The sequence below is a fragment of the Urocampus carinirostris genome, chromosome 7 (assembly GCF_059441175.1).
Source record: "Urocampus carinirostris isolate Australia breed hairy pipefish chromosome 7, RoL_Ucar_1.0, whole genome shotgun sequence".
Lineage (NCBI taxonomy): Eukaryota > Metazoa > Chordata > Actinopteri > Syngnathiformes > Syngnathidae > Urocampus > Urocampus carinirostris.
This window is the reverse complement of record NC_142355.1, coordinates 4,219,459-4,235,714: the sequence shown is the minus strand read 5'-3', so window position 1 is coordinate 4,235,714 and position 16,256 is coordinate 4,219,459. Positions and strand designations below refer to the sequence as shown.

At 40.1% G+C, this 16,256-nt stretch overlaps 1 protein-coding gene across 4 annotated transcripts in view; it reads left to right on the top strand.

Moving 5' to 3' along the window:
* magi2b (membrane associated guanylate kinase, WW and PDZ domain containing 2b) overlaps nt 1-16,256 on the top strand; it is a 260,147-nt gene that overhangs the window by 54,228 nt on the left and 189,663 nt on the right. For all 4 annotated transcript variants that reach the window (XM_088339562.1, XM_088339565.1, XM_088339564.1 and 1 more), the window contains exon 2: nt 5,881-5,997. In XM_088339562.1, coding sequence (XP_088195688.1) covers nt 5,881-5,997 — 117 coding nt within the window. The remainder of the gene's footprint in view (nt 1-5,880; nt 5,998-16,256) is intronic.

Below are 16,256 nucleotides of genomic sequence, written 5' to 3'. Positions count from 1 at the left end.
CTACCAATACATTGATAAATAAATTGTAGCGATGGATTTGTTGATAGACAGAGAATGAGCAGGTTTATTCTTATCTCCTATGTGAATGTAAAATAGAAAGTTCAGCAGCAAAGTTCTCGAGATTGATTTAACGAGTGAGATTTCACCTTGTAGACAACCATCAAGCAGGTCTTGTCTGAAGAACGCTAATCTGTGCCGGCTGCCAGCCGGCATGACTGCAAGTCGATGAGGAGCAGGGTTGGGTAGGGTTACTTTAACTGGATTACTTTCAATTACTTTTGGATTACTCCAATTCCAAATATGCTAATAAAAGACAAAAGAAACTAAATATGAATAAAATGATGACTCACAACACGTGGTAAGCTTTCTCTCCTGGCTTTGATCTCTTTGATCTCCGGCAAAACGAACATAAAATGCGACAGAAACAAAATGAAAATAAATCCAAACATCCTTTTTGCCGTTCCATGTATTCCGTTACTCCCCAAGCCTGCACAAAATTGAGTCATTTCATTCATATTTAGTTTCTTTTGTCTTTTATTAGCATATTTGGTATTTGAGTAATCCAAAAGTAATTGAAAATACCGTATTTTCTGCACTATATGGCGCACCGGGTTATAGGGCACACCCCCCAAAAATAGTTTTTGGTCCTATATGTTCCATACATAAGGCGTAGACAAAACCGTTAGATAGTTCAGTCCAACTGATTACCCCCTTAACATTCCGAAAGCTTGCAAAGAAGCAAATACGTGTCGTAGACACGTGCGGATGCGGTGTCTGTACGATGTCACTCAAATGCATCGTTCTAAATATCATTCGGAAGGTTAAAGTCTTGGGATTCAAGAAATGCCAACCATTCCTTAGTTTCTATTTTCTTTTTCGCTCGCAACTTTACTGTGCATATGACAATAAACACTTGGAATTGAGTTTAATTTAAAAATAGACACTCCATTCCATCCATTATCTGCACCGCTTATCACAGAAACATCAAGTTCAGTCTGAAACAAGATACTTGGAAAATATATAGCTAGAGTAGCTCACCGAAGTCGTTGTGTTCAATAATAATGTGCAGCCATGGTCCTCTTATATCCGTGAGTTTAGTAAATCCACTAGAATAAAATACAAATACAGAATAGTAAAAAATGCTTTCTGTATGCCGTCAACCACGTACTATACACATTCATCTTTTTCGGCCAATTGCAGGATTTGTTTTGCCGTTTCAGCCTATGCCAGCCTGTAAATGATAAAAAGGATCCGCCCCTTGACCTCCGAATAACTTTAGCCAATAGTGATCGATTCAACTGATGATTGACACATCTTTTTCGGCCAATTGCAGGCTTTGTTTTGCAGCTTAAGCCTATGCCAGCCTGTAAATGATAAAAAGGATCCGCCCCTTGACCTCCGAATAACTTTAGCCAATAGTGATCGATTCAAATGATGATTGACACATTGGTTAGCCAATGAAACGCCGGTAAATAAATCCCAGCATACACCGCGGACTACTTGGCGTTCGTGGGAAAATCTAGTCGGTGGATGCAAGTTAGTTGGAAGACTTTGCAACTTAATATTGATCCATTAATAAGGCGCACTGCATTATAAGGCGCATGGTCAGCTTTTGAAAAAAATAAAGGATTTTAGGTGCGCCTTATAGTGCGGAAAATACGGTAATCAAGTAACCCTACCCAACCCTGATGAGGAGCATGCCATCGTGAGTAGACACGCTTGACGTTCTGTAACCCTGTGATGGCAGGATGCAAGCTCTTTTGGTTCAGGCTCATCCTCTGGTACTACTTTGGGGATGGAGGGAGGAGGAACACATCAAGGATGATTGACTGTTTGTGGCGAAGTGGCTTTCCACTGGCAATCTTTCTATCCAGGAAGTGAAAATTGAAGCATTTGCAGTCAATTTGGAAGGCCTTCTAAAAGCAATGTGTCCAGTCAGCGTGTTGTGAAGTTGTCATTTTGCAGACTGTGTGCGTGAAATACTATTAGACCTGGCATTTGACTGCCTGGCAACCAGTCCAAGGTGTCCTCTGCTTCTAACTCTACCAGGGTTCCCGCAGATCCTTAAAATCTTAAAAGGCACTGAATTTCTCATCTCATCTCATCTCATTAGCTGCACCGCTTATCCTCAGTAGGGTCGCGGGGGTGCTGGAGCCCATCCCAGCAATCATCCGGCAGTGGGCAGGGGACACCCTAAACTGGTTGCCAGCCAATCGCAGGGCACACAGGGACAGACAACTTGCTCGCTCATTTACACACCTAGGGACAATTTGGACCGGCCAATCCAACTGAAATGCATGTCTTTGGAATGTGGGAGGTAACCGGAGTGCCCGGAGGAAAACCACGCAAGCACGGGGAGAACATACAAACTCCGCACAGTAAGTCCGGTAGCTGGATTTGAACCCACACAGGAGGTTCCCGAGACCTTAGAACTGTGGCGCACCCGCGCTAACCACTGCGCCGCCGTGCTGCCCGGCACTGAATTTATTATTCTAAAATAAGGCCTTAATAGGCATTTAAATGACTTGAATCCAATGTTTGAAAGTCTTACAAATGTGAACACATTAATAAGATGAATGAATGAATTTTGTATTTAAATTTGAACACATGGATAGTTGGACATTGTTTGATCTCATCTTGTCAATTATTCCAAAGTTTGACTCCACACACAGACACACACATACTTTTCCTGGTGGTTCTCACCTTTGGGATTTTGAATTTACGACAGCCCCTCAAGTTATAATTTCCCTCTTTCCGAGTGAATAATTTTTGGATGTTTTCTGGCACTATGGTTTTGTTGACCCTAAATAACAGTTGTGAAGTGAAAAATTGTATTAAATCATCCAATTTTAATAATTTGGACTGCATGAATAAAATATGAGTATGATCCCGATATCCTACCCTGTGTATGGTTCTTATTGCACGTTTTTGAAGGATAAAAAGGGGATGTAGTGAACTTTTGTAATTATTGCCCCAGACCTCTGCACAATATGTTAAGTATGGCAGAAAGATTAATATTTGTTCATCCATTTGAACTAAAAAGATTTATTAAGATTTATTAATTGTCTTTTTCAATAATTAATGAAATGATCTGCATTCATATAGCGCTTTTCAAGTCAATGACTTCCCAAAGCGCTTTACAATGTGCTCCACATTTCCCAATAGCGGCCTTGCAGCCATGTAAGACGCTAACCTGCTTATTGGGGGTATTAGGGGTTCAGTGTCTTACCCAAGGACACTTCGACATGCAACACGGACGAGCCGGGATTTGAACTGGGAGCTCTACCTCCTGAGCTTCTGCCGCCCCAATTCATCAATGTACTTTGGTAGCAACATCACGTGACCATGGTAACAGAACTAACAAAACAGTTCTATGGTTTCAGTCACGCCTCATAGTTTTAAATTCGGTTTACATATTCGCAAAAATGGAATTTTATTAAATCCAAGGGGTCGTCTTTTGCTGGCTTTTCTGTCCTCTACGGGGTCTTTGTCACTAGTAACTGCTGACTTTGCTCTTCCACAAAGTATCCCACGTTTACACAATCGCCGTGATGTTTTTGTGTGCTTGTATAATTGTGTGTGTATGTGTGTGTTTTCGAACCTTTGTTAAGTCTTATGTTGTCAGAAGCTTTTTCCTTGATTAAACTATGCTCTTACCGAAACATGTAAACCCGATAAAACTTCATCAGTGTTCTCGTTTGCCCGCGTCCCTGCGTCCTAGACGCATAGTGTCAGATCAACGTGCGTCCCTGGGACGCAACTTTTTTGACACGAAATTGTCAGAATTACCCGATTACATTTTTTTTTAAACAAAGATTTATCGCACTCCAAACTTCATCAGGCAGATCCGCCATTGTTGTCTTGGTCTCGCGGTTCGAGTTTTCGTCTGCATGCCGATCTCGAGTTCGAGTTGTGTAGTGAAAGTCCGTCTCTTTTTGGAGAACCGGCTTTTTTGGCTTAACTCATTCAAGAGAGCCGGCTCTCAAACGGATCACTGGCTTTGATGCATTATATTACGAATGATGATGTTGTATAAAGAAGTTAAGAGAAAAAGGAAGTATAAAAGGAGAAAATGAAAAAAAGACAGGTTTGTGGTTATCCCTTTAATCGGTATATTACCAACAATAATTTGTATGTTCTCCCCGTGCTTGCGTGGGTTTCTTCCGGGCACGCCGGTTTCCTCCCACATTCCAAAAACATGCATTTCAGGTGAATTGGCCGGTCCAAATTGTCCCTAGGTGTGAATGAGCGAGTGAGTTGTCTGTCCCCGTGTGCCCTGCGATTGGCTGGCAACCAGTTCAGGGTGTCCCCTGCCCAATGCCCGATGATTGCTGGGATGGGCTCCAGCACCCCCGCGACCCTACTGAGGATAAGCGGTGTAGCTAATGAGATGAGATGAGATGAATTTGGTTCAGAAAATGAATTAATAATTTGATGATTAAAACTGAATGAATATATAGATTTTTATTATATATTTGTCACCGATTTACAATTTCAACCTCGATAACACTAAATTTTGGGGAGCCATAGATCTCTGTTGGGACCCATAGATTTTTGAGCAGCGAGTCCCCGGAGCCATCACTTTTCACAGGTAAAATGAACACTGCTTCATTGTACACCTAGGCTGAGCTTAATAATGTCCTTTTATCCACTACATTTAACCAACTTATTAACAGTTAGGGTGGCTATGTAGATGCTTCTCCACTCTCTAATGTAATATCCGCATTATAAACGTCGATCGTGTGTTTAACTGTTTATCCAACACTGTTAGATCATTCTAATAATATTGATTTTTCAAAGTGTTATTTTATTGAATAGTCCATTAATCAATTCCCCATTACCATGAAGTAGATTTACAAACAATTGATTTTAAGTTGGAATGACTTTTACAACTAATTAATTACCTTTTTAATGGATAAAGGTAATTAAACATTCTAGGTTAGCAGTCGGCAATAGCATTAGCATACTATTCTTTCCCATTTAGATTATACAATAGCCAACATATAGTAATTTTGTCTTTTATTAGCATATTTGGTATTGGAGTAATCCAAAAGTAATTGAAAGTACCGTGAATTCCGGACTATAAGCCGCTACTTTTTTCCCTAACTTTCAACCCTGCGGCTTATTCAGTGATGCGGCCAATTTATTTAATTTTTCTAACGGCCGCCAGCGGCGCTCGAGTGTTGCTACCATTAACTGCCCTGTCAAAGCTATATTATTATTATTAAAGCTTTGAAAACCGTCTTTCTTTGTAAATATGTGTAACCCATGTATAATATGTATTTGCAACTGTATATTTTTGTAATGTATTTATTTTAGACACTTATTCTGATACGGGTGAACGAAAAATGAGGGGCGGAACAAACGCAGGGTGACGAGTTTAAGTGGGGACCGCTAAAGGTGAGGGACAGATGAGGGGGTAAAAAGTTGGGGGGAGTAAATGTGTTCACCTGATATATTTTTCCCACCCTTACCTTTGGAAATATACACTTTTTTCCTTGGATTACTTTCAACGGGACCCGGACTCTGCAGGTCTGCATCAAACCTTAAGTACCGGTATCATTTTCCATTTATTTTGCTGGCTGTGATTTTTGGACTGTGAACTTTAATGAAGGACATTTATTTTCAATCGCGGGACTTGAAGTCGGGTTTGGGTTAATTTTGTGTTTGTGTTACATTTTTTTAATGTGGGCGCTTGCGCCTTATATACAGGTGCGGCTTGTGTATGTACAAAATCGGTTTTCCTCTTAAAATGTGGTGGGTGCGGCTTATAATCAGGTGAGCTCTATAGTCCGGAATTTACGGTAATCAAGTGAAAGTAACCCTACCCAACCCTGCTTTTGGCATATGTGTGTAAACCTTGACTTCTTTTGTCCACAGGGGGGGTCGTTGACAAGGACCTGCGGCACTACCTCAACCTTCGTTTCTCCAAAGGCTCCGTGGACCACGACCACCAGCAGATCATCCGAGACAACCTGTACCTGCGTACTGTTCCCTGTGAGTCTTGTTCCTCATCTTCCTTTCAGCATTTCTAGCATCATCGTAATCGTCTCTTTCATGACCTTGTTTTGCTACCAACCCATTTCGTTTTTTCACCTGCTTGCCATGCTCGCACTCTGAACAGTAAAAGTGAAGTGTTGACACGATTTAGAAAGATGTTGAGCTCTGCAAATGTTTTTAGCAGTTGAATTGAATTAGACTAATGCATTATCTGAACTATAAGGTACACCCTAAAACCCTAAATTAGCATACCTGTCAAGCTTCACGTCTCCATGCCCTTTACAAAATGTTGTATTTTCCCTTACAAAATACAAAATAATCTTACACCATATTTTTTTTCAAACGTGTTTATTTATGTAGTTTTCCCCCACGTTACTCAAATGGAGCATTTATTCCAAGCATCAGAGTCCTCATGATGATGCATAATACTGAAGGATTTTATACATTTTACTATAAAGGATTTTATAAGATTAAATACAAGTTACATTTATCGAGCGCAATGAAAATTTTCACTGAGTGAGCTTCAGGTCATGCCGTTCTAAATGCGGAATGTTTTGTTTTATGTTATATTGTACATGTGTTTTGTTACATCATATATATTGGTAATTAATATTTTGTTGTGAGATACTGAGTTGCTCGACATGAATGAGGTTTATTAAGGAAAAAGTTCAAAAATTAAGTCGCTTGGACGTTCACTGTAAAGGAAAAAATACATAGAATAGAAGAGAATAGAATAGAATAGAATATACCTTTATTGTCATTGTTACAAAATGGGTTGAACATATTGTGACAACAAAATTGGGCGTGGCACTCCAGTCTCACATTTAACAGTGAGGATAAAAGAAAACAAAGAAGATAAAGGAACAAAAAAGATAAGGTGCAAATATAATTAAGTAGAATAATACATTTTCTTATTCAAATTATGAATTCATTTTCTGCATTAAATTATTGTTGGTAATATACTGATTAAAAGGGATCACCACAAACCTGTCTTTTTTTCATTTTCTCCTTTTATACTTCCTTTTTTTTCTTAACTTCTTTATACAACATCATCATTCGTAATATAATGCATCAAAGCAAGTGAGCCATTTGAGAGCCGGCTCTCTTTGATGAGTTGAGCCGAAAAAGCCGGTTCTCGAAAAAGAGTTGGACTTCCTTTCACTACATAACTACCACATGAAATCCCAGGCGGCAGACGCATGCGCACAGTAGCATCAAACTGCTCGCTTCGTTTGCAACGGAAAAAAAACGATACCGGGATACTTGATTTATTTGCCGTTTCGTGACAGTCGGGCGGCAGTAGCTCAGGAGGTAGAGCGCTCGTCTTGGGATCAAGGGATCCCAGTTCGAATCCCGGCTTGTTCGTGTTACATGTCGAAGTGTCCTTGGGTAAGACACTGAACCCCTAATACCCCCAATAAGCAGGTTAGCGTCTTACATGGCTGCAATACAAGGCCGCTTTTGGGAAATGTGAAGCACACTGTAAAGCGCTTTGGGAAGTCATTGACTTGAATAGCGCTATAGAAATGCAGATCATTTTATTTTCATTTCATTTCGTGTATACCGGATGGTACCCATCATTGACAAATTTGCGTTTTTCCGTACAGATTTTCTTGTACGTCGTACACGTCTTAAAATGCATAAAGAACGTACTTTGTATTGCAAAACCTTACAGGTTGACAGGTATGAATTAGCTAGAAATGTGAACATGCACCTAACATGCTGACAAAATTGGAAATGTGTTACCATATTTGTGCAATTATGGGTCTTATCTCTTTATCACACTACTTTTAGTCACAAGACCAGATATGTTAAAATCGAATTTTGTTTCATTTTTCTCATCTCAAACTAAGCATTGTAAATGACAAATGCTTTGACTACGTGCAGCCGCGTGTTTATACCTTTTAGGATAATTGAATATCTTCTCTTCATGCAGTTCTCTTCATTCAGTTCAGAACGACCAAATTACTTCCCACAAGGTCTTTCTCGTTCTTCAGTTCAGAATCTAGTGTACCTCGTAAAGACTTTGCGTGTTGGCTATATTCCTGATCGGTTTAATCCATTATCTGCACCGCTTATCATCAGTAGGGTCGCGGGGGTGCTGGAGCCAGTCCCAGCTATCTTCGGGAAGGGGACACCCTGAACTGGTTGCCAGCCAATTGCAGGGCACACAGGGACAGACAATTCGCTCGCTCATTCACACTTAGGGACAATTTGGTCCGGTCAATTAACCTGACATGCATATTTTTGGAATGTAGGAGGAAACTGGAGTGCCCGGAGGAAACCCACGCAAGCACGGAGAGAACATGCAAACTCCACTCAGGAGGTTCGATCTCATGACCTCAGAAATGTGCCGCACACGCGCTAACCACTGCGCCGCCGTGCTGTCCTGATCGGTTTAATGTCTAACAATATTCTCTCGGCCCAGACCCCGACATTTCTTGTGTAAATACCATGTAAATTATAACTATAGCCTTATCCCCCTTGTTTTATAACCTTATCTTCTCTGTTCCCTTATCTTCTTGGCTCATACCTCACTGTGAATGTGTAAAACTGGAGTGTTATGCCCAATTTCGTTGTCACAATATGTTAACCCATTTTGTAACAATGAAGGTATATTCTATTCTATTCTATTCTATTCTATAATAACGTCAACAATTTGGTACTGTGACTAAAAAGAGTGTGATGATGAGATAATACCTAATGCCTTTAATTGTGTTGTATATATCGTTAGTGGTCCAGAAAAAGGATGCTGTGCTCTCCACGTCACGATCTGGGTTTGATTCCCACTGCATCCAATGTTATGCAATTGAATGCATTGGTAATCAGTGATAATTATCGGTCTTGTGAATCAATGCACAAATACGGCACCTCTCTATTTTTTTGTACAACCTCAGCCCTTACAGTAGTTTTAATTGCATGCGCCTTATAATCTGGTGCGCCTTATAATACGGTACATTTTTGGGGTTTCATTGTAAAATAATTTTAGGTATTGTTAGGAATTATAAATTTACCGTTTACCAAATTGTTCGAATTAGTTATCTGACTCCTTTAACCAAACACAACCTGCATTCACCTAACAATGTGCCCTCGTTTTTTGATGGGAAAATATGGACAAGAGACTGGCATTTCCACACAGGGGCAGATGTAATTTCTTAAACAATTTAACTAAGTGAACTCCATTGAATTAGCCGAATTAGCCGATTTAGTGTCGCTCGAGTCTCTGTCAAGCCTTCTCTCTCGATCTTCTTTTTTTTCTTCTGAAGTTCTTCTCTCGACCCCCGTCTCTTCGCCCGCTGTGCCAGGAAAAGCCTCCCACGTGGGGTCCACCCCCTTGCCTCGATGTCTGAAAAACTCAAAACAACACAGAGCTTGTCAAAACAATGCCTGACGTCCTTCGTCAGAGCCCTGGTATCAAAATTCCCCAGCCAAAACATTCCGCATTTGGAACATCGTGACCTGAAGCTCACTCAGTGAAAATCTTCATTGCACTCGATAAATGTAACTTGTATTTAATCTTATAAAATCCTTTATAGTAAAATGTATAAAATCCTTCAGTATTATGCATCATCATGAGGACTCTGATGCTTGGAATAAATGCTCCATTTGAGTAAGGTGGGGGACAAATGACCTAATTTGTGTTCCGATACATATTCTCAACTATTTTCTGTACTTTATTCTGGGAAAATTCGAAAAAGAAAGTTCCTAATAGTCAAACATGCCCCCCCACAAGGGTTATTTGGGTTAACACAACCTGTTAATGTTATGTCGACGTCATTTTATTTCCATTGTCATTATTACGACTAAAATAAGCTTTGCAGATCAGAGGAGCAACGGCAAAGTGACCAACTTCCTCGCACTACGTGTCTGTTCCTATCCTCGCAAATACGGGGCTTGTGTCTTCAGTTTCCTGCCATACCTCAAAAATACCCTGTGGTAGTTTATATCAACATGGGATAGCTAGAACACAGGTGTCAAGCAGGCGGCTCGTGGGCCAGATCAGGCCCGCTGAGGGATTGAATCCGGCCCGCGAGACAACACTCGGAGAAGCGCAAGAGATAAACAAGCTGCAGGTTGAAATATGTCAACTTGATGTTGCCAAAAAACAGACACTGTACTTGTATTTCTCTCTCTCTCTCTCTCTCTCTCTCTCTCTCTCTCTTTTCCACCCCTTTTCCACCCCTTTTCTCCCACTCTCTGTCTCTTTCACTCTGTGTCTCTCTTTTTCTCTTCCTTTGTTGCTCTTTTTCTCTTTCTCTCTCTGTCTCTTTCACTCTGTGTCTCTCTTTTTCTCTTCCTTTGTTGCTCTTTTTCTCTTTCTCTCTCTGTGTCTTTATACCTCTTTTGCTCTAACTTCCTTTTTTCCTTTTCTCTTTCTCTCTTGCTACCCTTCGCGCTTTCTTTTCTTCTTTCTCTCTTTCTGTCTTTCTAATTTCTCTTTGGATTTCTTTCTTCCTCTCCCTTTCTTTTCCCCCTCTCTCACAACTTTTTATCTTTTGTTTCTCACACTCTCTCCCTCTCTCTTTTTTTCTTTCTTTGTCCCGCTCTCTCTCCCTTCCCTCCCTCTTTCTTTTATTTCTTTATCTCTTTTTCTTTCTTTTTAATCTACAAGTCCGGCCCCGGACAGAATGTTTCTATCGTGTGGCCCCCGAGTTAAAATGAGTTTGACACCCCTGATCTAGAACAATAATATTTTTAGGTGTGAAGGTGTAAAAAAAAATAACTTGATTTTAGTGCGACATTTTAAACTTTTTAAAGCACATAAGACTTTTTCCGCAGTCTCTCACTCTCTAGCATACCTTCCTTCACCATCATCAGGCTGATGGGCTTTTAGCTAAATGTTTCCACGGCAACAAGCCTACTAGCCATTCTCCTCAGCCAACACACTTGTGAATGAGTACCGTATTTTCCGCACTATAAGGCGCACCTAAAAGCCTTTATTTTTTTCAAAAGCTGACCATGCGCCTTATAATACAGTGCGCCTTATATATGGATCAATATTAAGTCGCAATGTCTTGCAACTAATGCAGCAGCCGCCGACTCGATTTTCCCCCGAACGCCAAGTAGTACACGGTGTATGCTGGGATTTATTTACCGGCGTTTCATTGGCTAACCAATGTGTCAATCATCATTTGAATCGATCACTATTGGCTAAAGTTATTCGGAGGTCAAGGGGCGGATCCTTTTTATCATTTACAGGCTGGCATTGGCTTAAACGGCAAAACAAAGCCTGCAATTGGCCGAAAAAGATGAATGCGTATAGCACGTGGCTGACGGCATAGAGAAAGCATTTTTTTCTATTCTGTATTTGTAAATATTTTATTCTCCTGGATTTACTACACTCACGGATATAATAGGACATTGGCTGCACATTATTATGAACACAACGACTTCGGTGAGCTACTCCGGGTTTTATATTGTCCCTGTATCTTGTTTCAGACTGAACTCGATGTTTCTGTGATAAGCGGTGCAGATAATGGATGGAATGGAGTGTCTATTTTTAAATTAAACTCAATTCCAAGTGTTTATTGTCATATGCACAGTAAAGTTGCGAGCGAAAAAGAAAATAGAAACTAAGGAATGGTTGGCATTTCTTGAATCCCAAGACTTTAACCTTCCGAATGATGGAACGATGCATTTGAGTGACATCGTACGGACACCGCATCCGCACGTGTTCTCGACACGTATTTGCGTCTTTGCAAGCTTTGGGAATGTTAAGGGGGTAATAAGTTGGACTGAACGATCTGACTCTTTTGTCCACGTTCCCATTGTAGCGCCTTATAATCAGGTGCGTCTTATGTATGTCAAAAATAGGACCAAAAACTATTTTTTTGGGGTGCGCCCTATAACCCGGTGCGCCTTATGGTGCGGAAAATACGGTATATTTTAATTATTTTCCGAGAAATGCATTTTGAAGTTTTCCTGCATGGTCTTTGACTTCCCGAGCTATGACGCCAAAATAAAAACCCGTAAAAACCCGGACAACTGTGACCTCGGGTCGGGGGTCACTCCCAGGCCGCGTGACGGAGCGAGTTCGGCGGACGCGGCGTCACGCGGCGCGACGCGAGAAAAGGCGGCGTTCGAGATCGGGCTAGCCCCTTAACTGGGGGGAGCCCGCTCGTCCGACGACCCCAGTAGCGCGGCGTGACGATAGGCGGCGGACGTGCACGGGACCCCCGTAACTGTCGGTGTCGCGCGTATCGTGCCCGAAAGTACCCGCGCCGCGGGTAAGGGGCTCGCTCGCGGGACGACCGAACGGCACCCGCGGTGTGGCGCAAGTAAAAACCCTGTCGTGAATTTGTCTCCGATCGTCCCGGGCGGACGTAAAATCGCCCAGCTGTACGACTCTTAGCGGTGGTCGTGCGTCGATAAAGAACGCAGCAAGCTGCGAGAACTAATGTGATTTGCAGCTGCGATTGGCTGGCAACCAGTTCAGGGTGTCCCCTGCCCACTGCCCGGAGATGGCTGGGATGGGCTCATCCCCCCCGTGACCCTAATAAAGATAAGCGGTGAAGATAATGAGATCAGATTTTTTTTTTTTTTTTTTTTTTTTTTTTTTTTGAAGGGTCGCAGATTTTCACTTTTAGCGGGTGGTTTTGCTCCCCATTAACCGGGTCTAAAAAATAATAATTAATAATAATAATAATAATAATAATAATAAATAAATTAAAAAAAAAAAATTTAATGTGCGTCGCTACTTTGTGGATATTCACTTATCGCGGGTGGTTTTGGTCCCCATTAACCGCGATAACCGAGGTCTTACTGTACTTATTACATAGGTCAGATATCAATAATTATAATAATTATAATAATCACATATTTTATACACTAATCTTCGTAATACCCATCCCTCAACGTCATCATGCCACTAATTACCAAACATCACTGCGGCACCAATGATAATAACAATAAAGATAAAAATAATATTTATAATAACAGTTATGATATAATAATAACAACAATAACAACAAAGTTAACCATAGTTTTAAATGCAGTATTTTCATCTGCATCCTTGTATTTCGCCAGCAATGTTTTTTGTATTTAAATTTGAACACATGAATAGTTGGACATTGTTTGATCTCATCTGGTAAATTATTCCAAAGTTTGACTCCACACACAGACACACACATACTTTTCCTGGTTGTTCTCACCTTTGGGATTTGGAATTCACTACAGCCCCTTAAGTTCTAATTTCCTTCTTTTCGAATGAATAATTTACAGATGTTTTCTAGCACTATGTTTTTGTTGACCTTAAATAGCAGTTGTGAAGTGAAACATTTTATTAAATCATCCAATTTTAACAATTTGGACTGCATGAATAAAATATTAGTATGATCTTGATATCCTACCCTGTGTATGGTTCTTACTGCACATTTTTGAAGGATAAAAAGGGACTGGAGTGAACTTTTGTAATTATTGCCCCAGACTTCTGCACAATATGTTGGCAGAACTAGAAAACAATATCATAAATACAATGCATTATAGTTTAAAAGGAATTTGGCTTTATTAATGATTGAAATGCTTTTAGATACCTTAGTTTGTATGTGTCTGATGTGTGTTTTCCAACTTCATTTACCGTAAATTCCGGACTATAGAGCGCACCTGATTATAAGCCGCACCCACTACATTTCAGGAGGAAAATCGATTTAGTACATACACAAGCCGCACCTGTATATTAGCGGCATGCGCCCAGATTGAAAAAACGCAATTCAATCACGATATAAACCCTTACCCGACACAGTCTAAAAAACACAGCCGGCCTAATGAACCGAAAATGATACTGGTACTTAAAATTTAATGCAGACCTACAGAGTCCAGGTGCCCGTTGAAAGTAATCCAAGGAAAAAAGTGTATATTTCCAAAGGTAAGGGTGGGAAAAATATATATCCACTATCCACTATCTCACCTTTACTCCACTTCCTGTCAGCCCGCGTTTGCCCCGCCCCTTCTTTCTCATTTGCTCGTACAAAACATATCAGAATAAGTTTCTAAAATAAATACATGTACTACATTTGTACTCGAGCGCCGCTGGCGGCCGTTAGAAAAATGACATAAATTGGCCGCATCACTGAATAAGCCGCAGGGTTGAACGTTTGGGAAAAAAAGTAGCGGCTTATAGTCCGGAATTTACGGTATTGTCTATTATGACCCCTAAAAACTTAATTTCTGATACAATGTCTATTGCAGCACCATCCATTTTTACTTCTAAATCTTGATTTGCCTTGCGATTACCAAAGAATATTGCTTTGGTTTTATTCAAATTTAAAGATAATTTATTTATATCAAATACTGTACAGACACTGCCCTACTTTCCGGACGATCATTCGTAAAGGTTTTTCGTAACGTACTTCATTGCTATATTATGTATGCTTATATAATTATATTTAAGGCTTGTATAAGTAACCTGCATTGTTTTGTACTAAAAATAAACATTTAATAAACTAAAGTCGCTCCCCTACTTACGATCATTTGACTTGCGCAAAACGGTAGATACGAACATTTTTTTCGGGATGTCGAAAATTACTTGCTGTAAAGTTAGATTTTGTATTGTGCACCCTTTTTCGAGTACAGGACAGTAATGTAGTGCTTCTTTCTGCCACTGTGTGGCGCTGTGGGAGCTCACCCAGCATCCACCGTGAAGAAGAAATCTACTTCCTCTTCCTAGTTTGTGTGTAGTGTAAACACACTGCAATGTATCTTTAACAAGCTAAGAACTTATAAGATATTTTTATTGTTTAGTATCTCGTGCATCCATTCGATATGGTTCGTGTAAAGCAGGGATGTCAAACTCATTTTAACTCGGGGGGCCACACGATAGAACAAACATTCTGTCGGGGGCCGGACTAGTAGATTAAAGAGAAAGAAAAAGAGAGATAAAGAAATGAGAGAAAGAGGGAGGGAAAAGGAGAGAGGGCGGGACAGAAAAAGAAAAAGAGAGAGAGGGAGCATGAGAAACAAAGGGGATAGAAAGAGAAGTCATGAGAGAGGAGGAAAGAAAGGGAGAGAAGAAAGAAATCCAAAGAGAAATAGAAAGACAGAAAAGAGAAAAGAAAGCGCAAAGGGTAGGAAGAAAGAAAGAGAAAAGGAAAAAAGGAAGTTAGAGCAAATGAAGTTAAAAAGACACAGAGAGTGAAAGAGACAGAGAGTGGGAGAAAAGGGGTGGAGGAGAGAGAGAGAGAGAGAGAGAGAGTGAGAGAGAAAGAAGTTAGAGCAAAATAAGTTAAAAAGACACACAGAGAAAGAGACAAAGAGCAACAAAGGAAGAGAAAAAGAGAGAGAGAGAGAGAGAGAGAGAGAGAGAGAGAGAGAGAGAGAGAGAGAGAGAGAGAGAGAGAGAGAGAGAGAGAGAGAGAGAGAGAGAGAGAGAGAGAGAGAGAGAGAGAGAGAGAGAGAGAGAGAGAGAGAGAGAGAGAGAGAGAGAGAGAGAAGAGAGAGAGAGAGAGAGACAGACCTGCCGAAAAAAAAAAAAAGAAAGAAATGTAGGAAAAAAGTAAATAGAGAACAAAAAAAAAGTAACAGCTCGGAAAAATAAACACAATGACATTTTTTTAAAGGAATTAAAAAAAAGAATAGAAAAAAAGAAAAAAAAAAACACAGAAAAAAAGAAGGAAAAGTTTGTGTTGCAATCAAATAATTTCCAAAATGTTAATATCATGCGACAAAATATATCAGGAAAAAAAAAAGAAATGGATATCTTGTGAAAGAATTGTTGTAAAAAACAAATGACGTTTGTAGGCCGTACAACCTTTGCAATAGTACATGAGTCAATTCATTCAAAAGAGAAAAATAATTTTGCATTGCCCGAAACATGTTTGATAATGATTTAGTTTCCACACTTGGGATTGCTGTTGCTCACTGTTGTTTCAAGCGCTGCTCACCGACTTTGTGTGAACGCTCAGACCCGTGGAAAATTACAGAGAACATTGGTTATAGTTCTAATTTACACAATATCTACACAAGAAATGTCGGCATGTAGGATGTTAGAGAGAAAGAGAAAAGGAAAAAGGAACAAAAGAAAGAGAAATGGAAGGAAGAGAAAAATCGAGACACAGAGAGTGAAATACTATCGCAATTATTCTAAAACTGTCGTCTGATGCTCTATTTATTTATTTATTATTTTTTAATGAGAGCGGTGCCTAGTGTGCAAGCATAATGATCACATCAAGCATGGAAATGGAGTTTCAAGGCTCTCTTGTATTTTCATTTTATGTGTGCGCTGTGCCTTATAATATATGTGCGCCCATTTAAGAGGAATT